General features: G+C 38.1%; 1 protein-coding gene and 1 long non-coding RNA gene across 21 annotated transcripts in view; one reads left to right on the forward strand and one right to left on the reverse strand.

The window, feature by feature from the left end:
- The window catches only part of LOC140706648 (uncharacterized), a 74,208-nt gene extending 59,703 nt beyond the window's left edge, over window positions 1-14,505 (forward strand). The window contains exons 4-5 of the long non-coding RNA XR_012086420.2: window positions 3,946-13,804; window positions 14,168-14,505. This is a non-coding gene — a long non-coding RNA (uncharacterized LOC140706648). The remainder of the gene's footprint in view (window positions 1-3,945; window positions 13,805-14,167) is intronic.
- DAB1 (DAB adaptor protein 1) overlaps window positions 1-27,764 on the reverse strand; it is a 790,680-nt gene that overhangs the window by 56,813 nt on the left and 706,103 nt on the right. For 9 of the 20 annotated variants that reach the window (XM_078392917.1, XM_020789863.3, XM_078392918.1 and 6 more), the window contains 5 exons: window positions 8,631-8,762; window positions 5,641-5,760; window positions 5,093-5,131; window positions 3,920-3,985; window positions 380-439 (listed from right to left, as the gene is read on the reverse strand). In XM_078392917.1, coding sequence (XP_078249043.1) covers window positions 380-439; window positions 3,920-3,985; window positions 5,093-5,131; window positions 5,641-5,760; window positions 8,631-8,762 — 417 coding nt within the window. The remainder of the gene's footprint in view (window positions 1-379; window positions 440-3,919; window positions 3,986-5,092; window positions 5,132-5,640; window positions 5,761-8,630; window positions 8,763-27,764) is intronic. The other 11 variants (XM_078392919.1, XM_072997681.2, XM_072997677.2 and 8 more) reach the window with 5 other exon arrangements.

The following is a 27,764-nucleotide window of genomic DNA, read 5'->3' on the forward strand; positions in this document are numbered from 1 at the left end:
CTTAACGTCCAGTGCGTCTTATGGAGCGAAAAATACGGGTAATTCTGAATAAATATTAATACAGAGACAGACAAGGTACTATATTCTGCTGGTTGGCTGCAACCCAACACCGCAAATATAAAAACCCGCACAAACAAAAACAAAGTAAAAAACAGATACCAATTACATCCTCTAATGAGTGTAACAAGCCAAGAGGTGGCACTCTAAGATTCTAGGGTGGCCTCTGAAAGTTTTCTCCTACATTAATAGAACTGGTGGGGAATAGAACTCCCAACTTCTGGCTCTGCAGTCAGATACCTAAATCATTGAGCATTACTCATGTATGAGGGTTGAAGAACTAGTTATTTAAAAAATAATTTTACTCCCACTATGTACTTACACTTACAGGTTGACTTTTTGGCACATCATAAACACCTTCCTTCTTTTGGCTAGTAGGAACCTGCAGAAATTAATTAAAAAATCAACTAAGATTAAGAAGAAATTCTGTCCTTCCTTTCTGATTTCTTTTTCCCTACATTTCCATCAGTCAAAATAGAACAGTTTGCTTCTGAAATCTCTTCAAGCATCATCAAACCAAACTCTAGCAGAAATAGCAAGTCAGAGTCTGTGTGATTAACTGCATTCATAGTAGAAATCCAAACATGTTTGCTTTAGCTTAGGTATCTTTGAGCTTCATAGAAATGGCTGACAAGACTTGCTTGGATGGCTAATTATTACATAATATAATCCTACTTCAGTGGTTCATGTATTTTAATGAAAATTGGTCAAATTTATTCATTTTCCTAAAGGAGAACAGTTCAAATGTACAAGAAATAATGGGGTTTCCATCAGTGAGTACCTTATATGTTACAACCGCAGTATACCTCTTAAACATTCAATACCATCTGACTTTTCATCTTTTTTTTTTGCTGTATTCTATGTTAAAAAGACAGAGATTTCTCCATTTTACACTTCATTAATGTGAACACCTTTAATTTAATGCTACCTTTTGATTTCCCTATTTTCCTTACATTCTACCTAGTTATTCATTTCTTCCTTCCATTTCTTTCCTCTCCAATCCTTCTTCCATTTTTCCTTCTTTTTCTTTCCTCCTCCATTTCCCATTATGACTGAAACACTTTCCTTCCTTTCACCTCATCACACCTTTTCCTTCTTATTAAATCTCTGAACAAGGATCTTGTCATAAACTTAAGCATAACCTTCTCCAGTGATAGATACTAAATAAAAGCTGTAACACAGGCTTGCAGAACTTGTGATCCACCAAGTCAAATGCAGTTCACCAATTATTCAATAATCACTGTATAGTCCTTTACAACTGAATGCAATAAACAAACAAACAAATAAACGAACAAATAAATAACCCTGTTTTTACAGTTATAGGAAGACAGCAAAAACAGGTGGCTTGGGGCTGTGCTTTTAAAATTCTATTATTCTATTCTATTAAAATTCTATATTGATGACCATAGAAATAGCAGCCAGTTTTCCAGGGAAAACAAGCTTCTACCACTATATGACATTCTCAGGACTATCAAAGATTTCAGAAATTCTGCTGTCATTCTTTTGGGCTTCTTAACCAAAACAGAGAGAGAGAGAGAGAAAAGGCAGATTCTCAGCTCAGTATTAATTCAGGTTTGCAAATAATTTTAATAATGAATACAAATAATAATTGTCTCTATTCCAAATCAAGCAGCTTTATAAAGGACATGTTTCATTTAGGTAAAAAAATGGCTGAACAGGAATTTGATTGATTTATCAACAATATTTATGGATTGCTTTACAATTAAAAAAGCTACATGTTCTAAACATAACACACAAATATCACATACTAATACAGAATAAAATTAAACATAGGATGCATTAACAGAATCACAAAAAACAAAAGAATACACGTGAGTATGTATCAGAAGATCAGATAATTAAAACAGCTGCAACTAGTAACTTTTGTAGACCTATTTATAATGCTGTATTTATCTGAAAGCAAGTCCCCTAAGTGTGCAAAGCACTAAAACCTTAGTGAATTACAGTGAACAGCACATACTGTGGCAAATTTCCTACAATGCTGAAAACTGAACCCAGGTCATACAGATGAGAACAGTTATCTTGAGATCTTCTAATTAAAACTTCTTTCCTTTTAATGGCACTCCTCCATGTGTGTTTGCAGATTCTTTTTTTAAAAAATCATATTTTTAAAATTGGCCCAACATCTACTGTTGTACTGAACTCTGATTAAATGCCAGAAGTGACCTAATAATTGAAATGCCTCCTCTTGCTGGCCTGATCTGAGTTGCATCTTCCTCTGGAATACAAAATGAATGAGCTGCATTACACCACACTCAAAGATTGTGTTTTCTTCCAAAGGGAAAAACACTCAGTTCAGTTAAAAATTGCATGGCTAGATAACAAAAAAGTGTGTAATGAAAATTAAATCTAGGACTCAGTGCTTTTGTATCCTCTCAACAAACATTTATTTATTTATTTATTTATTTATTTATTTATTTATTTATTTATTTATTTATTTATTTATTTATTTATTTATTTATTTATTTATTTATAGCTGCATATGGTCTCTGGGTGGCATACATCAATATTAAAACCATTAAAATAGGCAATCTTAGAATAATATCCTATATTAAAAACAATCATTAAAATATTAATATCAATAAGTCCTGCTGCTCATATGGCCAGCTAAAGAATACTATTTAATTAAAATGCTGGCTAAACAGAAAGGTCTTTGCCTGGTGCCAAAGACCTTTGGCAAAAAGTGCTGGAGCCAGGTGGATCTCTATAGGGAGGGCATTCCAAAGTTGGGGGGCAACAGCCGAGAAGGCCCTATTTCGACATGCCATCCCCCTCACCTTTTTCAGGGATGGCACCTTCAGAAAGGCCTCCTGGCCTGATCTTAGAGGACGGGCAGGCTCATATGGAAGAAGGTGGTCCTTCAGGTAACCAGGTCCTAAGCCAATTAGGGCTTTATATGTCAAAGTAAGCACTTTGAATTGGGCCCGAGCAGCAACCGGCAGCCAGTGTAAATTTTTTCAGAACCAGCGTGATATGAGTCCATACAGCGGCACCACTTACCAGCCACGAAGCCCGGTTCTGTGCCAGTTGCTTGCCAATGGGGCAGGGAGGGTCAGAAATACTTGATTTCAGTGAGCAAAAATGTTTTGAAACAAAAATTGCATTATAGCTACTAAATCAGCCTGCAAGAAAAACCTGAAATATATTTTTCAGCCCAATTGACGACATCATCAACCCTACGTAAGTGTAATTATTTTATTTGATTTGTATTGGATACATTGGTAGTCTGCCTTTCTTCTGGTGAGGGGACAGGATTTTAGCCTGCTTTAAAGTGCATTAATTTGAATTGCATTTAATACTACAATGCGTTTAATTATCATTCAATATTTGTTGTAATTGTGTCTTTGTTTTTGAACTACTCTGTAAGCCACCTTGGGCCCCAGTCCTGGGAGAAAAGCAGCAAATAAACAAACAAACAAATAAACAAAATCACTAATACTCCTTATTCTTAATTCTATGAGAGGCATAGGCTGACACTGGGTGGAAAGGAAAATGCATTCTGCATGTGTTCAGGGGCAACTTAATTACACTTCTATTGACTATTAGAAATTATTTTTAGCTATTAAAACTCAAGAGTTTTTTTCCCACTTTTAATTATATACAATTTTGGTTTGATCCTAAATGAACATAAATAATGAAGTCCTACATTTAAAAAAAATGGGGAAAAATAAACAAGTTACTGGGTAAATGATGCTGTACAAACCATACTTGAATTTTCATGAATATGAATATGGTATGCATGTTTTATCATAAATGAAAATGCTTAAAAATAATTGAAGTTATATAATATGTTTTACTGACTGCTGGGGGCAAGGAGAACAAAGATGTAGCAATTCTATACCTGATAAATGTTTTCTTCTGTTTCAGGCTCACGGATTGGCTCATGTCCAGCCTCAAACACAATGTACTATTACATCAGCAGCCAAAGAAGAAAGGTCAGAGATGAAACAGAAAGTAGAAAAAGGCAATTTGGAACTTTAGAAGAAATTACTACAGACAAGCAGTTCAGAAGCAGGTTCAAAGTATAAGCAAGCACAGGAGCAACTGACTTCTGCTGAAAGGCATATACTGCAGCTTTCTTTTATCAAAGAGGAAATAAAGGAGAGACAGAAATTCGCTAATTGTCGTTGGACACGTTCCCTGCTGTTTTTTTTTTTTAACAAAGAGACAACTGAAGGGTCATTCTTGTTCCTGCTACTGGGAATATACATACACTTTTAAACTGCGGACTTCTGTGACATCATAAAGAAGCCTTTGGGCTAGTTACAGTCCTCCTAGCATGGCGAAAGTAAGGGGAAATGACAAGTGAAGTGAGTTATGATGCAGCTTTAAGTGTATAGTGAGGCTACCTTGAGTGTTTTTTGTTGTTCGAAACATGGATGTATATCCAATTGTTAGTACCAACAGAGTATTGAACAGTAAGTCCACAGTTACATCAGTGACACTGATTAACTTTGCTTGGGCTGGGTCTAGCGATTGGATCAAGACTACGAGGTATAACTTGACTAAACAAAATAATATTTCGAACAACTTTCTGTTAACTGTTAATACACAGTTCTTTAGAAAGAAGAATAATGTTGACAAAAATAATGTTCTCAAGTTGTATGGAAAACTTTGGAGACAGGTCCAAAGAATATACAACTTTTCACAAAGATTTTCATGTTCATTTTTTCAACATGAAATTTTCAAGCACTATTCTTCTGTCCAACAAATAATAACCACATTTTTTAAGCTTGTACGTTTCTGGAATACATTCATGATTTTAAAAGGCCTTGATTATGTTTGAAATCACAGCAGCTGAAGCTCTGCCTGTGACTGGTACAAACATAAAGCTATTTAGCACACTAACTGTTCAGAAATTATCCTCTATATCTTTTGGAATCTCATTAACATGAATGCTCTCACTTTTCCTTTACCTAACATTGCACTCTTTAAGCATATACCAGGGATGACCATGGTTAATGCTAATCAGGTCTCCCTTTAATTAGCGTTTTTATATCACTTTGGGAATTACCTGGTAAACAGGATCTTCTACATCTTCTTCCAAAATTGTCTAGCGCAAAGAAAGTAGAAGATAAGAAACAAAAGGGAAGGAATATGAACAGCAGATGTTCAAGAGCTGAATTCAGGTATCAGACAGCAAAAGAACTACACATTGTGTCCTATTTAAGAACAGGCATACTGTATATATCATTGCAGATTACCCTTTACCAAACACTGTGTAGCATCTTAGTATATCGGACGGTATCCAGTAATAAGTGAAAATGATCCAGTTTTAATGATAACCAACAACACCATGGAAAGAACAATTTTATTGGAAATGTGACCATTTCACATGAGTAATATTCTCACCAAATTCTATGTTGCTTTTAATCCTTGAATATTATTATGGCAATACTAGTTAGAGTTACTTTCACAACCAGGAATGGATCTTTTAAAACCAATTTCATATACACTGTAGGATTCTGTAACTACTACCAATTCTCTACTACTGAATTTTCTCACTGGTATCTATGGCATTGACTCAATTGATTCATAGTTCTACCAAGAATAGCAAGATACCTGATAAACTGCTTGTTCACACTGTTTATCTTTCTGTGCCTTCTTCTCCAGTTCTTCCCTTTGCTTCAGCTCATAAATGAGTTGAAAGAGGTCTCGCAAATCCAGAATTACAGGCTCTGCCTACAAGAAAAGCAAAAATTATGATTATTTTTATAATAGGGGAAACAAAAGTATAGTGAACAAAAGTCTGATGTTCCCTGAAAAGTCTAGATAACAGTAACAAAAGAACCGGTAATGGCTCCACTGAAATCAGTGGTATTGACACAGTCCTCTTCAAGAGAAAGCCATTCAAGAAGATGAAATGAGTGCAGAAGTTGGAAATGATCTGTCCAGTAAATCAACTTGTAAAGTTTGGTAGTATTACACACAATGTGTCTGGTAGAGGTTCTTCTTTGGCTTGGAATCTTAAATGAGATTCTTGCCTAGGTGCTGACAGTTGTCAACAAACCATTGCCATAACATATTTTCCAACCAGATGTGGGAAAGTTATTCAAATGTAGTATCTTATTGTCAATCAACCTCTAACTGATTATTGTGAAATGAAATTAAATACAAGCAAAACCTTTTTGCTGTTGTCTGCATATAAGTATTTTATTTATAACATCCTTTCTATTAATGAAATTGCCATTGATTCTGTGAATTGCATGATAAGTCAACCCAACCAGGCAGCATTTCCTCTTGTTCATGATTTTTTCCCCAAATATCTTTTGGAGCTGCATGCCAGATTTAAAATTCCCTCTTCTTTCCAGCTGGATGTACTGTGGGATGTATGGGAAACTGAAAGAAAAGCACAATTGCTAGAAGGTAAGGCAATTATGTGCACAGAAATGACACCACTAGCACCAAAGAACCAAAATTTGGGCCCAGGTAACTTCCAGATCAACTTTTCCAAATGTTTGTCAAAACTCTCATATATCAAACCTATTTATCAACAACTGAAATGACAATGACCCCCCTAAACGATGAATCCATATAACAATGACTTTTTGTGATCGCTATAGCAATTCACAAAACAGTTGTTCCAATGGGGGATTTTCGCTGGATGTTGACTAGGCCCATGCTTCACAAACTGTTTGTTCGCAAGATGACAATTTTTACAGCTGATCGTCGGCTTCGCAAAATGGCTGCCCTGTGTTTTCCGGACCCATGCTTCGCAGGGCAGCCATTTTTACAGCTGATTGGTGCTAGTAAAATGGCTTCCCTATGGGTGATCTTTGCTGGACGACAAGGTATTCTCCCCATTGGAACGCATTAAACTGGGTTTCAATGCATTCCAATGGGGAAATGAATTTTGCATTACGACAATTTCGCTAAACAGCAATTTCAATGGGATGGATTATTGTCGTCATGCGGGGTGCCATTGTACCGTATTTTTCCGTGCACAAGACTATACTTTTGTGTAAAATCTTTAGAATAAACATTGAGGGCCGTCTTATACATGGAAGTAAGCTGAGGAGAGAACAAAAATAAGTGGAAGGGAAAGCAGGGATCAAAGTGATCCTGCAGGGCTTTGATCCCTTTCCCCCTACACTTGCTAAGTCCCAGTTAGATTTCTTACTTTTGGGTTAGAAAAGTGGGGGGTGTCTTATACATGGAAAAATATGGTAATTGTTATTGTTGTAACCTTTTAGAGATTTGGGAGGGGAGAGATGGAAAGTATACAATCCTGTTTATAAAGGTCCTTTTACAAAAATAAACGTTACTTTTGCATCATAAAACCTGTTGGCCTAAATCCTGTTGCATAACTGACACCTGAAGAATGGTGAATGTGCCAATGATAGGGGGAGCTTTTTGGTAATTAAAGACTTCCTACTTTTGTTCCATAGATCATCTAACTCATGAGTAATCTGTTTCACTGCATGAATTGTCCTTAATTACTGAAAAGCTTCCCCTGCTGACATCCAGGGCTGGTGATTTTTTATAATAAAGGTTTTGAAATACTTATATATTGCAAACATTGTCTGACCAATCTCATTTTCTTAGCTATCACTTCCACAGTTTTGATGTCTTTTTCCCCACTCATTTTTGTAGTGGTCTCTCTCCAGAAGCCCTTGGAAAGAAACTGGGGGAAAACAGTTTCCCCACCCCACCCCCAAAGCCTTCCCATTTGTAATGTTCATCCCTCTCAATATAGAAATTTCTGTTTCAGTCACTGAGATCCTAATTAAGAGCCAACGCAATCATTTTATAGAAAGGATGAGAGCAATCACCTTCATATTCAGGAAGTTTTATCTTGAAAAACTGTTAACATCCATGAATTTTGAGTGAAATTAAGTCAAAAGGGCTAAACTAGTGACACTATAGCTCTTCATGACTAAATACAGTATACCAGAACTTGAAATCCATGTGACTAAATCCCCATCAATAATTGCACTTTGGCTTTGTGAAACTTATTCTTAGGACTGCAGCCCTAAGCATTTTGAAAAGGCAAAGAAACAAAAAACAAAAAGCCACCCCATTCATATTAGTGAATTCATTTGTACCTTGCTTTATTGGTCTGGCTGCACATTTTGAACTAGGCTAAGGTTCATTTCTATATAAGCTAATTATATTTGCAGATTAATGATTATTATAATTATAAGCATAAAAGGCAATGCTTATATTTATTAGTAGGTTTTAATACAAAGAAATGAGAGTAGACTATGCAAAGTAGCTATTTGTTTTCCATCATTTTCTATTTAAATGAGTGTAGCAGCCTAAGTAAACTTATTTGTATTCAGCTAGTGTAGCCAGTTTAATTAGAAAGGAAAATAATTACTAATTAGAAGGAATGCATCAAGAAAAAATTGAGAAGGGTCTATTGTATTCCTTTCTTTCCAAGACTCATATTGCTAAACTGCCATCTCAGAACATTTATTCAGGCACTTCTGACAGGATTATAAACTGCATAAACAATGCTTGTAGGTTGCCCTTTCAAAACAGCAGTTTTCTCAGACAGAGCTATCAAATTGAGTTAAACTACAGAAAATGACAATAATCTTGATACTTACTGCCTGGGCTGTTTTTATTGCCACAAATCTATGATTCCCTTCCTTTCCACACACATATCCAAAGGCCCGATGGTCTGTGATATCCTTTGCAATGTATGAAATTTCATGAACTGCATGATGGTGCTGTAGTAACTGTTTATTTAAAAAAAAAGGCAGAAGAAAGCAGAGGGTATATTTATTCAAAACTCACACTCTAACTGAGGCACAACATTCAGTTCTATGAGGAATAAACCTGAATGGTAGCAGTGTTACAGTGAAAAATAAATGCTCTTGTTGCATGTCCTTCAAGACTATTTCCAATGAATTTTACCACATTCTACAGTATAGTGATTTTCATGCTTTCATGTGTTTCTTCGGTGTTCTATTTGTGACTTGACAAGCTCTCCACAGTTGTCAGGACAGACAGACAAGACAGGGCAATTTGGGCACTTCTTTATCACTAGCTCTCAAGGAAAATGTGCCCTACAAAAGAATGTTTGTTGTTTCTGTATGTATATCGTGGGTGACTCTTTGGGAGAGCAGATGTAGGACAGCAGGTGTCCAATTCCAATTTACATTCTTTTGTTTGAATGCCAGAGGCAATCTATCCAGATTATCAGGTAGAGATTACCAGCATAGCTGACCAATATGATTTTTACCACCAAATGTGTTCATTAGGTTTCAACTAAAGGGGCTGCAGAATTTCTTCCAGACCACCATAACCACCTTGTACCTGCTAGAGTGTGCCTATCATTTTTACATAGCAGGATATCTCCAGTCACTTTTATTTTGTGCTCACAGTTTGCAATTCATACTTCAAGCTTTCTCCTTGCTAATATGCTTTCCTTGCTATCTATATGGCTAATTCCTTCCCTCCAGCATTTCTTGATCTCTGGCATGTAAAAATACTTCATTGTGGCTCTGGGACAGTCAAGTCCAGTTTTTTCTTTAATAACCTTCTTTTAAGAATTATCATCACATAAATAGTTTTGACAACACCAGTCTTCCTGCTCCAATATTTTCCTTCCCATTAGGATAAAAAAGAAGCAGAGGAGCTATGCCTTTCTGTTTAATTAGTGACATTTAATTAGCAACTGGGGATAGGAATTCCTCTCAATATCCTATTTTGCCTATATTGTGTGCCTCAATTTTTATGTCAAAAGACAAAAATGCTTTAGTTTCATTGTTTATATTTCCAGTTGTTTGCAAATAACATGAAAAAATAAGAAACCTTCACAATACACAAATTTTTGCTTATTTCATTCTTGCAGGTGAGAATGAAAAATTTCAAATCTTGTCTCCCCATTGAACATGGCCAAGACAGTTTTTGTGCATTTTTTACACTTCATTACTTTCATTTTTGCTAAATACTCACAAATGTTTGCAAAACGTTTTGTGTAAATGTATGTTGCGCAAAACCTCTACATTTTGCAGGGAGAAAGGGTATTTGGCGCAAACAAGTTTTCTCACACAAGGCTTTCTGTATAAAACACTTTTTTTTTTGCTAAAGCAATATTTGACAGAGCTTCTGATAGATATCTCAAAGGCTGAAATTCTGTCAAAACTACAAACATCAATTTACACACATTTTAATCCCATTGCCTTTTCAACTTAATGCAGCAACATAAAATTAAGAAGCCAAAACTTCTACAGACACTAAGGCACTGGTATAAATTAGGTGACATTTTCTTTAAAAATAACTTTTCATCAGCTACACATTGGCCCTGATCCTATTGTCTAGTTACGTTAGTGGAAACAAAAATGTATAACTGCTTCTAGTATAGTGCTATGTCAGATAAGCATTGTAAGTTTCACAGGTTATTATATAAGTTCAGTGCTGTGTCACTTGACAAATATCTACTTTAAAATAGGCAGAGAAGAGTCCTGTGTTAGTGACAGAAGAGGGATCTGTGATCCCAGTAAGAATTATAAGGATTTGAGTTATGGTGAGACTCTTGCCCTCAGAATTGCCCGGGATAATTAAACATTCCATGTGAATGACAACAGTGGTTTAGCTGCCATTGCTAAATTCCACAAATCAACCTGAATCAATGGAGAAAGCTTCCCTGTCTAGTACCAACCCTTTTTGTTACATGAATCATAATATCTGAAGTATCCTCATCCTAACAACAAGTTATCTAAATAACATTTTCATACCAAAAAAGTAATATCAACTTATAATCGTGGAATGGATAGATTGTTTCTACGAAAGGTGATGTCTAGGGGTCAAGATGTTCTTATTCTATAGATTCTAATCAAACACAGTCATATTATCCAGAGAAACTCATTTACATCCTGTCACATATATATTATGCTATACTGCCGATAATTTCAGCAACAGTAAGTTAATTTTAGAGTATAATGTAATACTTTTTCATGAGAATTACAGGTTCTCCAGTGTATTAATAGTGTGACCTTATTTACATAATGTAATTGCACTGATTTACTAGATTTCCCCCCTCTTTGTTCAAGATGCATATTTTCTCTTCAATCACAAAAATAAAGTATCTCTCTCCAAATGTATATTGTAAGAAGTGTTATCTCTGGCTCCTATGACATCAAAGTTCTGTGACTTTATGTTATTGATTATTAAGCAATGTTTGCACAGAGCTTACACCATAATCAGACTTCTTACTTGTAGAATTAGACATAAACATTATTCTGCTATGGGAAAATATCACCTATGAAGCTGAGAGAGCAGATGGAAACATTTTAATTTATTGGAGAATCCTCATTAACTTCAGGAAAATCATTATATCTAATGGCTGATGGTGCCAAGGTATTATGTTGCTAACTATACTAGGCTATTAAGCAGTGATCTATGCATTCCCATAGCCATAATCCTTGACATATCCAAATTATGTCATATTTAGAAGGATATCTGTCAAGTTTTTTTTGGGTGAGTGGGTTTCAGACTCTCTCAAGTGCAACATTTTTTGTTTAGGAGCTGGGAATGTGATGCTGCATATATCAGTATGTTAGAAATGTGATGTAAGGTCATCTGGAATATCATTGTTAGACATTAATTACTTTAGATAAGCTGAATATGCATCCATTAATATATAAATTTACACACATGTAAACATTCAAACAAAACATAGTCAAACAGAGACCCCTTTTCACTGTGCAGTGGTTAAATAACAGTACTGCAGCCAAGAATCTGCTCACAACCTGAGTTCAATCCCAATGGGCTCAGGTAGCCAACTTAAGTTTGACTCAGTCTTCTTTCCTTCTGAGGTTGGGTTTCAGGCATCCAAGTTATACAGCCACAAAGTGGGTCTCCCCAGGAAAAGTGCCCTTCAGTAAGTGGCTTAGGGAAACACAATCTGGACCAAACATGGGGGGATTGTAGAGAAGAGTCATGGGAAACTTCTCTGTGATTTTGGTGTCCCTAGGTATCTGGGATGAACTTTCCTGGGGGTGCTCTTTGTGGGTATATAACTCAGACATCTGAAACTCAATCTTCACCAAGCTTGAAGGGATTGTAGAGGAGAGTCAGCAGAAGCTTCCCTGCAATTTTGGTGTCTCTAGGTGCCTGGGAGAGCCATTTTATAGCCAAATGAATCAATGAATCAAAAATTGCTAAAAAAAAATTCGCTGCTTCGTATTTGTCAGGGATAGTAATTCATATGAATATGAATCAATGAAATAGCAATTTTTGAAGAAATTTGGTAATTTGTTTTTTCAATTGGTGCCCATCTCTAATGTTCACCAAAGATGCTAATGGAGCATATTTCAGTTAATGTTTTATAGCCAAATGAATCAACAAATTAAAAATTGCTAAAAACTGATTCATATTTTTTGGGGGGGGGAACACTGATTCGTACACATACAAATCAACAAATTAGCGATTTCTGAATGAATTTGGTGATTTTTTAAAAAGTCGTTGCCATCTCTAATTGCTATAAGTCAGTTAGAAGTGCCTAAGTAGTAGAGGAAAACACAATATTTAAATTTATTTCCATCTTCAACTCAGTGTGCGTTCTCTTTACTTACCTGCTTATTACCTCACCAAAAAGAAGTTACCACTTTTTTAAAAAATCTGAACAACAAATGTCAGCAAAACCTTCTCACTAGCCTGATTCTGAACAAAATTAACTTTGTCTACCAAAGAGATGTTGATCTGGATGCATGCATGATAAGCTGTAAATAAGCACAATTTAAGATAATACACAGTCCCATTACTGATAATATTTTTCAGATAAAGCAGGAGTCCTGATAGCACATGGAAAGGACAGTGTGCCCACATTTGTATGTACAGCTGTCATAACATCACTACTGATAACAGATTGTGCTTTAGCATCCAACTGCTGACTTTCTGAAGCGTGAGCCAGTATGAAAATCTTCAACTTGTATCTTAAATAGGCTGGGGGTTTTGGGTTTTGTTTTTTTAGCACTGAATCAAAATTTACAATCCAATCCTTTGCAAAGTTAACTGCCTCTAATACCACTGAAAACCAGAGATTTCATGAAGATAAAAATATTTCTGTGACACAGATATAAACAGTAGCCGAATTAACGAAAATATATTTCCACAACATACACATAACTATGCTCCAACTACAGATGCTGAAGAAAAAAAAAACATTTATGAAAAGTGTATATCACACACTAAAACAGTATGATTACCACAGGAGAGTGGAATGTAAAGGCAGGAAATAAAGCAGAACCTAAATCTTGCTGGATAATTTGGCCTAGGAGTAGGAAATCAAGCATTAGAGAGACTCCTAGAATTCTATGTAACGAACAATGTCTTTACTGCAAATACATGCTTTTAGGTAAGGACATGGATCCATACAGAATTTGGCAGATCACTATGCAAAAAGACTGGTGTAAAATGGGGGAGGCATAAAAAAAAGGACATGGAACAGGGACTAAATTTTCACAGGAATCCAAGAAACATCACTGAGGGGAAGTCTCAGCAAGGAGCCCATGCAGGGTGGGAGATAGAAAATGGCCAGAGACAAGAAATTCTCAGACTAATCTGCACATTCCTCTCTGTTTTTATCACAGTTTACAGTTACTGCTATCATTTCATTCAGCTAAACCTGCTTGTACAAACCCTGCCCAAGGCCACACAGGCTGGTTCTACTCACAGGAGACGCAGTGGGGAACTGAACTCCCAACATCGGGCTCTGCTACTCAGCTATCCAGCCAGAAATGGGATACTACAAATGTTGTTCAGTATGCTCAGGGTACTTTTTCTACATTTAACTTTAGAAAATACTTTGGAATTTTAAAAAATGCCCATATCCAATCTGAAGTTTTGAATGGATCTGTTTTTATTAAATGTTTTTATTTCAAGGCTTTCATTGTTATATCTAATTTATATCTATATGATATAATTTTGCCTACTCAAGGCATTTGGTAAGGCTATAATGAAATCCCCTAAACTAATAAAATTACCATTACTGTACTTCACTTAGCTAGAAATACAGTTAAATAATCTATCAATATGTTTCGGTCTTTTGTACTGTATTACTATTTTACATTTAGGAAATGTGTATAAGACCTATTTTTCTTACAAGGTATTTCCTGTATCTCTTTTTCTTCCTCAGAAACTGACCTTGTCTGGGATCTACTTTCTCTCAGTAGATCAGTGTTGCTCATAGCACTACTGAAATGTGTGTACATTTATCTACAGTACTTCAAATGACAGACATCTGCAGTTTTTCCAATCTTGTTTTCCTCAGGCATCTTCTGTGTACATAGAGTTGATGAGATAAGCAATATTTAGCTGCATTTTAAAAACTAAATGGAAGACTGTGTCTGCAGACCAGTGGGTTGAATGCCTGACCAGCAACACTGATTATTTACTTGCTTTATTTATCTTTGCCACATATATCCTTTATGACCTTCAGTTGTTCAGCTTCCTCTATCTTCCCTGTTATAGCTGCCAAAATTGTTGAATAGAAAACTTCATCTTACCTTTCCGAATAGAATTTTAATCTTAAAATGCTTTAAAATATCTTTGATATCATACTGCAAGGCAGAATAAAGGAGTTATGCATTCTTCTGTCATTTCTTCCTACTATTGTATTAAATAATGACTGAAATCCCATTGTACAACTTTACAACATGCATCAACAAAGACATCAGCCAGTGACAGAAATATTTGATTTGAAATAAAGTTTCCCTTCAGGTTCTCAGTCTCCCTAGGGCAGGGATGGGCAATTCATTTCTATAGGGGGGGGCACATGAAAAATCTGAACTGTGTTCGGGGGCAGAACCAACTTTACTTAAAAATAAAATAGTGATGTTATGATTGTTCTGCATATATATATATATCCCATTTTTGCTGCACAAAATAGTCCAGCCAAAAAGGTGTGTGGGGGTGTTTCTTCACAGCTCAGGCTTGGACTGCTGGGCGGGGAGGAGACTTGAGGAGGCGGGAGCCCCCTTTCTCCTGAGCGCGGTGGACGGGCTGGCTTCACCATTTAAGGTGGTCCTCATAGAGAGCAAATCAGGCCTCCGGGCATCGAACGTCCTGTGGTCAGAAGTTCAGCGCTCCGCCTGGCAGGCTGCGGAGAAAGCAGTTGCCAATCAACTGACTTTTGTGGGGCTGCTCCCAAGTCCAGACAGTGAAACGCACATACTTACACCTACACATCTGGGCAGGGGGGTTGTGATGGAGAAGAGGCCTGTCTCACGGGCCAATGGCTCCCTGTGGCCGTATGGCTGTGCAGAGGGCCATATGGGCTACCCAGCAGAAACATCCGCCGCAACCATCACCACTTCATTCTCCTTCCCAGGTAAATTCAGTGCTAGCGACTACCCAGAGAAAGGGGGAAAGAGATTAAAGTAGGGGAGTGGAACAGAAAAATCAATATTATTGATCCTTCCTTCCTTCCTTGAGATGAGATTTAGGTTACTTACCTAAAGGCTCTGCAACCCAAAAAGGTTTCTCTGACAAGTGCAACTTTAAAAATAACTGGGATCGGGTGCTAGATATTGGATAAAAAAAATGCACAGAGGGAAGATGAAACAGCGGCTATCAGACCCAAAGTAAATTGCCTGCGATGACTAGACTAGGGTGGGTACAAGGGAAACCAGGGGACTTATTGGCTTCCCAGGCAATTTGAATGACCAGGAAAGGGTGTCTTTCCTATTACTCCAGGCTCTCTGCTCCTCTCCATCTCAATGGGTCTGTGCAGGGAGGAAAGCCAGCGATCCTCTCTCTCCGCCCCTTGGGCTCTCTCTCTGAGCCAGCCGGAGCCCTCTTGTTTTCTACTGAAACACGAGTCCACCACCTCCATCACCACCAATCATCCTAGAAGGCTCGCCTCGTGGTGACAGTTTTCGTCTGGTCTACCTCCACAAACAGGCCCTTCCTAGCTTGCGGCAAATCTCGCCCTACCAATCTGTCGTATTCAGCACAAGCTGATTCAGGGCATGGGGCGGGGAGTGGGTGATCGTGAGGAAAAGAGGGGGAGGCGGCGGTGGGGGAATGGAGGATGGCTATATGCTGTGCTTGTTGCACAGACCAGGATGCCAAATTTTTTTTAAAAAAAATGCATAGCCCTTTTCAGTGGGGGCAGGTAGTTGTTAGCCCAAGGCAGGCAGGCAGGCAGGACCAGTGAAGCTGAGGCTGGGGCGGATTCTATACCCCCACTATCCACTCCCGGAGCCCCAGAGGCACCTAGGTGCTGTGTGGGAAGGGACTGAGTATCCTGGCAAGTCGAGGAAGTAGGCACGCTTCGTTGAAGCGCCGGAGCCACGATACTGCAGAGGAGGAAATGGGTGTCTTCCACTAATGGCTCCGAAGGCTCGCCCCTGGGGCAGATGCTTCTTGCTTTGCAGGCAGTGCGTCTCCTGGCTGGGAACAGGGTGCGGGCACTGGGGGGGAGCAAAGGGGAAGATGGGAGAAGAGCCAAAAAAACCCGGGGTTGCTTGCCTGGTGCTCGGTGCCTTGCAGAAAGTGGCCCAGGAGCAGCCTGGGCAGCCGCAGGATACGTTGCCGCCTGTTCCCTAAGCCGAGTGGCTGAAACCAAAGACAAGCTAGCATAGGAGTTACTCCGGCTCACTCAGCGGCGACCGGCGGGCCGCACTTTGCCCAGGTCTGCTCTAGGGTTTGGGAGGCCTTTTGGAGCCTTGGGATGGGGTGAACCTTCTTTTCCTATTGTAAAACTGTTACTGGTAGTCATGCTACCAGACTGAGGCTGCTGGAAGCAATCCGGTGACAATTTTGATATGAAATGCTCCCACCCATTGCAAGGCTCCCAATGGCTTCCCCAGGGAAAAGGGATCTCTAGGAAGCTTCTGAACGTGAGGGGGAGGGATAAGACATTTAATACTAAACTAAGTATTTCCATCACAGCTGATGACATCAACTTCATTATGCAGTGTAAAGTTACATCAACTGGATTTGGAACTGGAAGATGCCAAAGTCTACTTTCCAAAGCTTTTCCAAAACCTGGATGCCTTCAGAGCCTCTCACCTAGCATCTTGACACCCCTCACATTTGTCTTTTTTAGCCATCTGTTGTGAGAATGGCAGTAAACGGTAGTTCTCTTACAATCCTACAAATATCAGTGGTGTTTAAATAGCATCTTAACTCCTATAAAAGTTTTCAAGGAATAACACATGGAGAAAACTGTAACAACAAATAGCTGTTTAAAAATAATGAAGCAAAAGTTGTGGCAGGAACTTGGAAATCACCCTAAATTATTAGTACAGATTAATAGCAATTGATTTCTATTAATTAGATGAGTCTTAATTATAAGTTATCATTTTTAACTCTCTCCCATTTAATGTCAGATTATTTTATTGTATTTTATTGTATCGTGACTTAGAGAGGTTTCCATTTATGGCTTCAGTAAATGATTAATTTTGTTTTTCGTCTCCATTTATATCTGACCCTCTAGATGAGCCTGGAGGAATTAGATCTCTTGATTTTCCCATTTCTCTCAAGCTGTTAAGAGTATGTCATAAAGTCTTTCCTCTCCTTAACCTTAACCCCCACTTCTTTTATTTGCCCTCAAGTCCTGGTGTTATCAGTCAAGTCAATTAATTAAGTACTTAGTAGGTCAGCCATCTTTTCCAATAAGAGGGTTAGTTTCTGTGACAGGCACAACAACACAGCTATTGCCTTATTTTTAGTAAGATAATTAATTACTTTACTGCAGTACTACTGCAGCAGTGTAGCAACATTGTATCTATAGTCTTAAGGTCACAATCAGAGCAAAAGGAAATTGTTAAAGTAGCAAAACTCACCCAAAAACAGGAACAGAATACTTGAATCAAAGAAAACCCAGATATTCCATACTAGTGGAATGAAGCCAGAATTACAGATAATGACATTTTACATTATTTTACCTTCAGAGCTTGGCATAAATTATGTATAATTCCACAGAAGTGTAGGGAGCAAGGCTGTCAACGCCTCAACAATACGTTAAAAAGTACACATCCTGAAATCTTGGTAATGCTTGAATTAGTTAAAACATATTGTTTTAAGATGTATAATCTATTTGTATTAATCCTTTCCCCCCATCTTTTGGAAGGAACAAAAATCCCTGTAGAGATGCAATTCACCTGGGAACAAAACACCATCTATCTAGAGGACATATAAGGCAATATGGGATTTCCATCTTAGTCACACAGGCTGACAGCAGAGTGATAATATCTGCCAACTTTCCCTCCCAGTTCTCAATCACATTGTTATGCCTCTCACTATCCGTTGCTTTAATCATTCAGCCTTTGCACATTTGTTATGACACGATCTGGGCAGCATCTTCTGTTAGCCCATACAGCTCTATCTACACCACTGCTTCCTAAGCATCTTTCTTATAAGGCAATTGCCTTGCTCTACTTCATGGCAGTGTTTCCCATGTCTCAAACACATGGACATCATTCAAGCACTGAACCAGAAATGCGAACGTAGGTATCCACTGGATATCTCCTTCGTGTAACGGTCTTTCTGAGGTTCTCCAACATATTTGTGAAAAGAGATATTGGTGGGATCACCTCACCAAACGTCTCCAGTGGGGAGATAAATTCTCTAGCAGAGGTGTGGCTCCACATATATGGTAGATGTAGCTCTGCTTTGTTCTTTTCTACCAAAGTTTTTCTTTCTTTCTTATGCTGGCAAATGGCAGCACTGGCAGCCTGGCCATCATTTTGCTTTCTTTATAGCACCATTTGCCTACTGTCATTCTAGGCACTGTTGAAAAGGTGATGATGGTGAGGCAACCAGCAAATATATAAAATATAAAATAAAATAAAAAAACAAATATTTTAAAAATGGTGGGGAGTTTTTGGAAATAAATCTGCAAAATTGCCTTCTAGAATAATTTAAAAAAATAATGAAAAAAATACTAATCCTGCAGTAGGTATGAGGGAAGGCAATGTTGAGTAGTGAGGTGCTCTTTTGTAGTTTTGGACTTCTCCAAGAATTCTGCAGACCAGAAATCCAAATCAGCACACCTGCACTCTCCCTGCACTCCACTGAGCAAAGCTTTTTTCTTTTTCTTTTTAAATAAATCAACAACAGGATGAAACAAAAAACAGGAAGGCTGGAGCTGCTGATGGTGCAGACAAGCCACTCAAAAGCTTTCCTCTGTGAGGGAATCAAACCTACAGGTGTGCTAATTTGAGTTTCTGGACTGCGGTTCCTGAAGAATTCTGGAAATTGAAGTCCAAAAGCATGAAAGACCATGACCCTAGTGTTCTATTTGGCTCCAGCAAAGGTCCTTGCCATAATTTGTCCTCTATTTTTTTCAGGTTTATTTCCAAGCTTTCAATTGTCTGCCTCTTTCTCAGGGCCTTTTAGAATTGCAGAGTGGTGGGAGGGGATGATGCCTCTCCCCTCCCCACTTATTCCTATTATATACCCTACAGCTTCCCAGGCTTCAGCAGTATGTGGACCGAGAACTCCCAGAAGTACAAGCTGGATTTCGAAGGGGCAGAGGAATTAGAGATGAAATTTCTAATATGTGCTGGACCATGGAGAAAGCCAGAGAACTCCAGAAAAACATCTACTTTTCCTTCATTGACTATGCAAAAGCCTCTGACGGTGTGAACCACAACAAACTATGGCAAGTCCTTAAAGAAATGGGAGTGCCTGACCACCTTATCTATATCCTGAGAAACCTATATGTGGGAGAAGAAGCAACAGTTAGAACTGGATATGGAACAAGTGATTGGTTCAAAATTGGGAAAGCAGTACGACAAGGCTGTATATTGTCTCCCTGCTTATTTAACTTATATGCAGAATACATCATGTGAAAAGCAGAACTGAAGGAATCCCAAGCCGGAATTAAGATTGCTGGAAGAAATATCAACAACCTCTGATATGCAGATGATACCACGCTGATGGCAGAAAGTGGGGAGGAATTAAAAGAACCTCATAATGAGGGTGAAAGAGGAGAGCGCCAAAAATGGTTTGAAGCTCAACATTAAAAAAAAACAAAATTAAGATCATGGCTACTGGTCCCATCATCTCCTGGCAAACAGAAGGGGAAAATATGGAGGCAGTGACAGGTTTTAACTTCTTGGGTTCCATGATCACTGCAGATGGTGACAGCAGCCACAAAATTACAAGACACCTGCTTCTTGAGAGGAAAGTGATGACAAACTGAGACAGCATCTTAAAAAGCAGAGACATCACCTTGCCGACAAAGGTCCACATAAAGCTATGGTTTTTCCAGTAGCGATGTATGGAAGTGAGAGCTGAACCATAAAGAAGGCTGACCGCTGAAGAATTGATGCTTTTGAATTGTGGTGCTGGAGGAGACTCTTGAGAATCTCCTGGACTGCAAAGAAAACAAACCTATCCATTTTTAAGGTAATCAACCCTGAGTGCTCACTGGAAAGACAGATCCTGAAGTGGAGGTTCCAATACTTTGGCATCTCATGAGAAGAGAAGACTCCCTGGAAAAGACACTGATGTTGGGAAAGTTTGAAGGCAAGAGGTGAAGGAGACGACAGAGGACGAGTTGGTTGGACAATGTCACTGAAGCTACCAACATGAATTTGACGCAATTCTGGGAGGCAGTGGAAGACAGGCTGGCCTGGCGTGCTCTGGTCCATGAGGTCACGAAGAATCGGACATGACTTAACGACTAAGCAACAACAGCTTCCCAGGCTGCCCACAATTCCTGGCATGAAAAAATCCTTCAGGAGAAGTTATGTTGTGACATTTCCCCCTAGGGCTTTAACTAACGGGTGAAAAGCAGGGAGATTGCTAGCTGCTTCAAATGTGACTACACAATGAATGACAAAATGTGACATTACACTCTTTAGCTTCCTCATAGATAAATAAGTTCAGCACCGGAATTCTGATTCTTGCTCATAAAGAGTATTTTCAAAACTTTTCTGCCTTTAGAATCCTTCCTGAAGGAATTTATTTTCTATCAGCTTGAATGAGAATGGTCAACATTCTCACATGAAAATGTTAAAGTACAGCACTAGTTATGACAGAGTTCATGATACTTTTTTGACATTATAGATTGTCACAGGAGGGGCAAGATCTCTTCTGGATCATACCAGATACAGGACACATAATAATGGGCTCAATTTACAAGCTAGATATCAGGAAAACCTTCCTAACTGTTAGAGCAGTGCAACAATGGAACCAAGGACCTCAGAAGTTTGTGAGTGCCCCAAAGCTGGAGGTATTTAAGAGAAAATTAGACAGCTATTTGTCAAATATACCTTGATATGGATTCCTGCATTGAGCAGGGAATTTGACTCAGTGGCCTTATAGGCCCCTTCCAACTGAATTATTCTATGATTCTATGAAATATATACATACATTCAAATATGAACTTTGAGAGGATACCAATGCATATACAATGGGCAAGAACAATTGAGAATGAAATAGCCAGCACCAATACTCACCTATCTCTTACAGTGACTGAGAAATAGAATAGAAACAATTTAAACAAACCAACAGTGTAAAACAGTGCAACATCTTTGTCCTTTTTAAACAAAGGAGGGCCAAGTGGCCTCTCCAACTGTCGCTGGACGGCAATTTCCTGCATTCTTCACTATTATTTATGCTCACTGGTGCTAAGGGGAGTTGCAGCACAGCAGTTATCTAGAGGGCTGCACTGTGTCCATCTCTGTGTTTATACATGTAATCATCCCTCCCCCACAAGTTAATAATAAAAGCCACCCATGAAATTTTCAAAAAGAATTTGGGGTCTAGAATAGGGCACATCTCTCTGTGTGAAAGAGATTTTTAGTCAGAAGCCCTTCTGGACATATGAAAGCTCTTGGATACACATAAAATAAATCCTACTATTGTAGTTTTTTTTAGTATTGCTGCTACTGTTTTATCTGAGGTTTTACTTTGAAGTTTCATGATACTGTATTTTCATGTTCTGCCTTTAATTCACTGCAAACCACCTTGGAAGCTGAAAAAATGGAGGTCACCATATGAGAGATTTTAAATAATAAAACTGTAAGACAGAGATCTTGGGAAGGAGGCTTGAGTCCAAGATTTTAGCTACTGAGTGTTGCATATGTGTCCGAAATAAACTCACGTGTATTTGCTATGAAGAGTCCAGTACTATTATTTGAATCCATGTTCCTGAAGAATATATAATGTCACACCAGTCCTCGGGCATATCTGCAGGCACAGTCCACCCATTTCAATGTCACTGCATGCAATGTATTGTCAAAAGAACTGCAGTGTTTCGAACCTCCAAAATGAATGCCCCACAGCTTTCATAGTTAAATAGCTTATCCAGCAACTTTAATGCATATTATTGTTTACAGAAGCGATACAGCTTTGCATGTGCCAATAATGCTTTTTGCACTGTGCATTTTAGCACTGGTAAAGGCTAATATGCATGGCTATGCAACTCTATTTTTCTGGGTGCAAATGTTACATTAATTGCAACAGCACCACAAGTGAGTCTGTTATGTTTCTATTTTACACAAAGAAGTTGAGGTTTAATAACTTGCCTGGATGTATACTCTAAATCTCACTCAGTTTAGCCAAACTCAAGAAAATGTACTTAATTTGAGGGAGAAAGATGTTCTGCTAGTATCCAGTATTTTTTAATTGAATAATTAAAAAGGACATAATATTTGACAGTAAATGAAATAGACCCACTGGATGGTAACCTAAGACTGTGAGAGAAATTTTAATAGGGGTGTTTTCTTGAAGCCCTCTCAATATTAAATACAGGGATAGTGATGTGGAACTACATAGATACATGTAGTGTTCTATGTAATGTAGACACTTTGGTTTGTCTGATGCAAAAAAATGCATATTTTGGCTTGTGTGACACAAAGAAATGCAAGAAATGAAGAGTTCTTTAGCTAAAGATGAGACTTTGATGCAGAGAGCCATGCTGCTATGGCACACACAAGGTCACCCCCTTAAAAGCCATGACAGATCGTAGCCTCCTCGATTTTCAAGGCGTACAGAGCAGCAGCAGCAGCTGCCAGTATCCAGTTTTTGATACAAAATGAACAGTTGCAGAGTTCAAATACTTAAGATTCCCTGAGGATACAGGTTCAAAACTCAGCAAGGTCAGATCATCTTCACATTCTCTGAAAGTGAAGAGATTTCGGCACAGGGAGTTTACTTCAAAAGAGACAACTGCCATCACTTCTCTCCCTTGCAGACCTTACAGACATGATACATTAGGATTTAAGTTAGTCCACAAAGACAGTGTAGGAAGACATGTCTCCAGGTTGATTACTTGAAAGGAATCATCTTCCCCTAATCCCTGTTTATTTTGACTCTAATAAGGAAAATATCTCCTACGACATACAAAATACAGGAAGGATGAAATGGGAAAGAAATATGTATTCTGTAGATTCCTATGACATCCTCTTTTACTTATTTACCACATCAGGTTAGGACAGGGTACGATAGTGAAGCATTTACCTGGGAAATCACCCACATTATGTATATACAAAGCAATGCTCCCACCCTAACTATGCTGCTTTCTAAAATAAATATTTCCTCCGTTCCTCATCTCCCCAAAAGCCTCAAAACAGCTTCTAATAGCAGAACACTCCAGATTCAAACATTAATAAATTATGAGGAAAATGCACAGCCAAAAATATTGAAACATACACTGCCCTATATAATTTATAAATGCCTGGTTCAGTAGAAAACTGTTTTTATTTCAAAAGGCATAAGCTTCTTCTAGTAGTGAGTTACAAATTCAGGATCCTAGTTCAAACAGTGGCAGGCAGTCAAATAGTGAAAAGTACTCCATTTGGTTCACTGGAATACCAAACTCTCTCTCTCTCTCTGTACGTGTGTGTGTGTGTGTGCATGTGCGCACGCGTGTGCACACACACACAACTGTGTAATATACTAGCAGAGGAAATGCTAGATTTAGTTTATCTTTTCCTAATGCCACACCCACCAGTTAAGTCCGCAGCATCTGTCTCACAAACAGAACAGGACCATCTGTTCTGCCTGAGCACATTTTCCTGGTGTAACAGCTATTACCAAAATCTGCAGGAGGAGAAGGCCAAATCCTTAAGGGATGAATTCCTTTAAAGCAAAGCAGTCATCATTTTAAACTAGCCTCAAAAACAAGTCCATCAGCAAGTCCCATGCACATTTTTACCAAGCCACACGTTCATGTTTACATCCATACACTGAAAAAAACAAACAAACCACATATTGTTACTGAAAGAACAAGGAAAAAGCCATGTGGTTCCCGAGATTACACAAATGTAAGAGTGGGTGATATCTTTTATTAGACCACTTAAAAATCAAATAAATTGCAAGCTTTTGTGGAGAAAATTCCACTGCATCAAGCTTAGCACAACACCTTCATATATAATGCAGAAGAACTGTAGATAAGAGTTCAAAAATTGATGGTATACATCTGTGAGGGACAATGTAAGTCCTCTTGAAGCTGTGGTCTCAAGCATCCTTGCAACACCATTCTTAAATCCAAAAAGCAGCCAATTATCTTCTGATTGCCTCTCCCATCCCCACATTGCCTACCTGAAACATGAAGTTTCTTTTTGGCTGTGAGGATGGGGAAAATTGTTGTTAGAATAACTTCAGTGCCTTTGCTGACCTGTCTCCTGGAAGTTCTTCTTGTAACAACTAATCAATCAGATGCCCATTTGCAGAGTGTCTTCAACTGTCCTGTGCCCCTTGCTCTTACAGAATGGAGTGAATCCTGCTAACAAAACAGAGAACACTTTGCCCTCTGAATCAAAACAAGTTTTCCCTTACAATGAATGGCCTGGCAAAACACAATTGTACCCGATTAGCATAGTGGATGTTATTGTATAAATTTGAAGGCTCATGTGTAAACAAACTGAGCCAAGTACCAAATGCTTAAACTGGGGCCATCTATTCCATTCTCCTTATGCTAAAGCTTCATGTTTTCTGCTTCAATGTAGTAATTTCCATGTTGACTCCAAAACAATCCAAAGAAGCTCTATGCAATGTAGACAATTCTTGGACAGACAATCTCAAACTGGAGTAAGCAGTATGTCCAACCTGACTATCTCCCATCCTGGAAGACATGGGCTGGAAAAGCATTGACAGTACCTGTGGTTATACGGTACACATTCTGTGTGACATATGCATTCAATACACATCAGCAAAGGAACAGGGCAAAGAGATTTAAAGGGCTGTGGCAACCTTTGGCAGACCTTCATTCTTATTCTTATTCTTATTCTTATTCTTATTATTGTTATTATTGTTATTATTGTTATTATTATTATTATTATTATTATTATTATTATTATTATTATTATTATTATTATTATTATTATTATTATTATTTAATTGGAGGGAACTCTGAGTTAGTACTGGCTCTTGAGACTTGTTCCTTATCGGGGTTGTGGGGTTCTCTTTGTAGCTTATCTGATGCCACCTATACAGAGCTATAAGGCCTGGGTGGAAGATGAGGGATGCCCTCCCCCAGTACCTGAGAAGGTGTGCTAGAAGGGAAAGGAGTACTTTCAACTCAGGAAATGGCTTAGGTTGCTCTAATTGCAAACAAATGAAATTGCTTAATAGCTTCAGAGTTAGAAGCTCCATACTCAGTATTCTGGAAGATCTTCTTGTAAGCAAATTAATAACCTATATTGCTAATTTGCACATACTTTGGGGTCTTCACGCATTATTCTACTATGCAGACAATACAACACAGCATACAATAATATTGATTGTTATGTAAAAAGAACAAGAAGAAAGACAAGTGGACTACACCAGAAGATGATGATGTAATGAATAGTTTTCTGAAACAATAAGCCAGGTTGCTTAACTATCCCTGATTTATAGGTTGACTGACAACACTATCATATAACTTAGCTGATATGATACAAATTTCAGAACTAAAGATGATTAAAAGAGCTAATTATATTTGATTATGTCTATGAAATAAAAAAAGGAACATTTATTCAGAATAGTAATGGCAGCATTCTCTGGCATGAAAGATGAAAAGCAAATTTAATGCAGCTCAACAAAACACAATGAATGGACCAGATCCCAGTCCAGATTAGATGCCAGGCCTAATTCTACCTGCAGAGTTATTAATTGTGGAGAAAAACAAACAAAGAAAACAGTTCAATCATTATGTAACACCACGTACTACCATGAAATATGCTGTCTTGATTTGTTTTTCCTTTATCTATATCCATATTTATATCCATAATTATCAAAGCAGTAGTTTGCCTACATATGTAAAAGGTATTTTGACTGTATCAGCTGTTAGATACTGTGGCAATCACACTCATTCCAAAGAGCTATGTATATATTAATTTATAAAGAACAACAGAAGGTTTGTGTGTGGAATAACTGGAGATGCACCATTAGCACATACATATCAGTTCAGTGCTGAAATAACTCGTGGATGAATGATAGGATGTTGAATATAGGACAGAATGCTGATTGATGAATTTGGAACATGATGTGAGGCAGCAATGAGCTAGTTTAGAGGAGTTCGTTTGTCTTGGTGTCTGTTTTGAGTAGCCAGTGGGCTACTCAAAACAGAGATGATCTGTCTTGCACAGTGTGTGTTGTGTGGAGCCTGTCAAAATTGTCGATTTTTAAAGTTTGAAGATAGGAGAGTAATTTATGCATCAGGGTGGGTGAATACTATAAAATAGTTTTTGTTTACGTACTTTTATCAGAGCAACTAAACAAGGCATAAACTGGAAGATTTAACTTAAATATTTTTTGCAGTCACTTTTATACGTGTGAGTGTATGTTTGTGTAATCAGTGCTACTCCACTTGTTTTCACTACCTGATAAATTTTCCTTCCTTTGTTCCTTATATCTGTATTTCCCTATAGAAAATAGAGAACATAGCACCCACATCAACTCAGACTATTAGCTGAAGAATACACAATCTAAACTTGAAGAACAACATAGCAGAGTCTATATATATATAAACAACAACAACAGCCTTTTACTTAATACAAGTTGGGGAAAGAAAGCACCAGCTGATAGCACAGTTTGGATAAGTTTACGGTTTGTGTGTGTGTGCTCTTTTGGGATAATGGCACTAAGAAGAGGTGGCTAGGTGAAGGTACCATAAGGGTACCTGTTACTACCTGGGGAGTGTGTAACTCACTAGAATATTAGTGAGAAGGGACACCTCCACAAGTATGCCGCAAAGTATATTTGAGAAATTGTTAATTGCCATTCTCCTCTTGGATTCAAACTCCCAGAATTCTTCAAGAATTCCCCAGGTAGAATTCAGAGAGGTTCAGATCACAGGCCCACATCTACAGACATCTACATTTTGCACCCCGGGATCAGGATCTATCTCTAAGGCCATATGGTCGATCTCCTTGTTGTTAATGGACAAAAAGGGAAGTTGCCAAAAAGAACGCTACCCTTTCAAGCCATCCTCATTACCTTTCGGATTATAACCTTTTAAATGAATACTGTATTATTAATTATTAAACATAATTATGAACTAATGAAGTCTATCAGGTGTGCATTCATTCATTTAAATACAGTACTCCATATGTGCATTAAGGCATCATCTTCAATACTGAGTGAGCCTGATGCCCCAAACAACTTCAAAGTGGGAGTTTATAAGAGGTTCAAACAGATCTCCTGAACTGCTACATTATTTACTGACAAACTCCAACTCTTGCAAATATTGTAACAAAAGCTGGGAATGTCTGGTACACATATGACTTCATCCCTCACGAACCCCTTTCACCGGCACTTTTGCTTCTCTAACCAGCAGAGAATTAAGGTAT

The sequence above is a fragment of the Pogona vitticeps genome, chromosome 4 (genome assembly GCF_051106095.1).
Source record: "Pogona vitticeps strain Pit_001003342236 chromosome 4, PviZW2.1, whole genome shotgun sequence".
Classification (NCBI taxonomy): domain Eukaryota; kingdom Metazoa; phylum Chordata; class Lepidosauria; order Squamata; family Agamidae; genus Pogona; species Pogona vitticeps.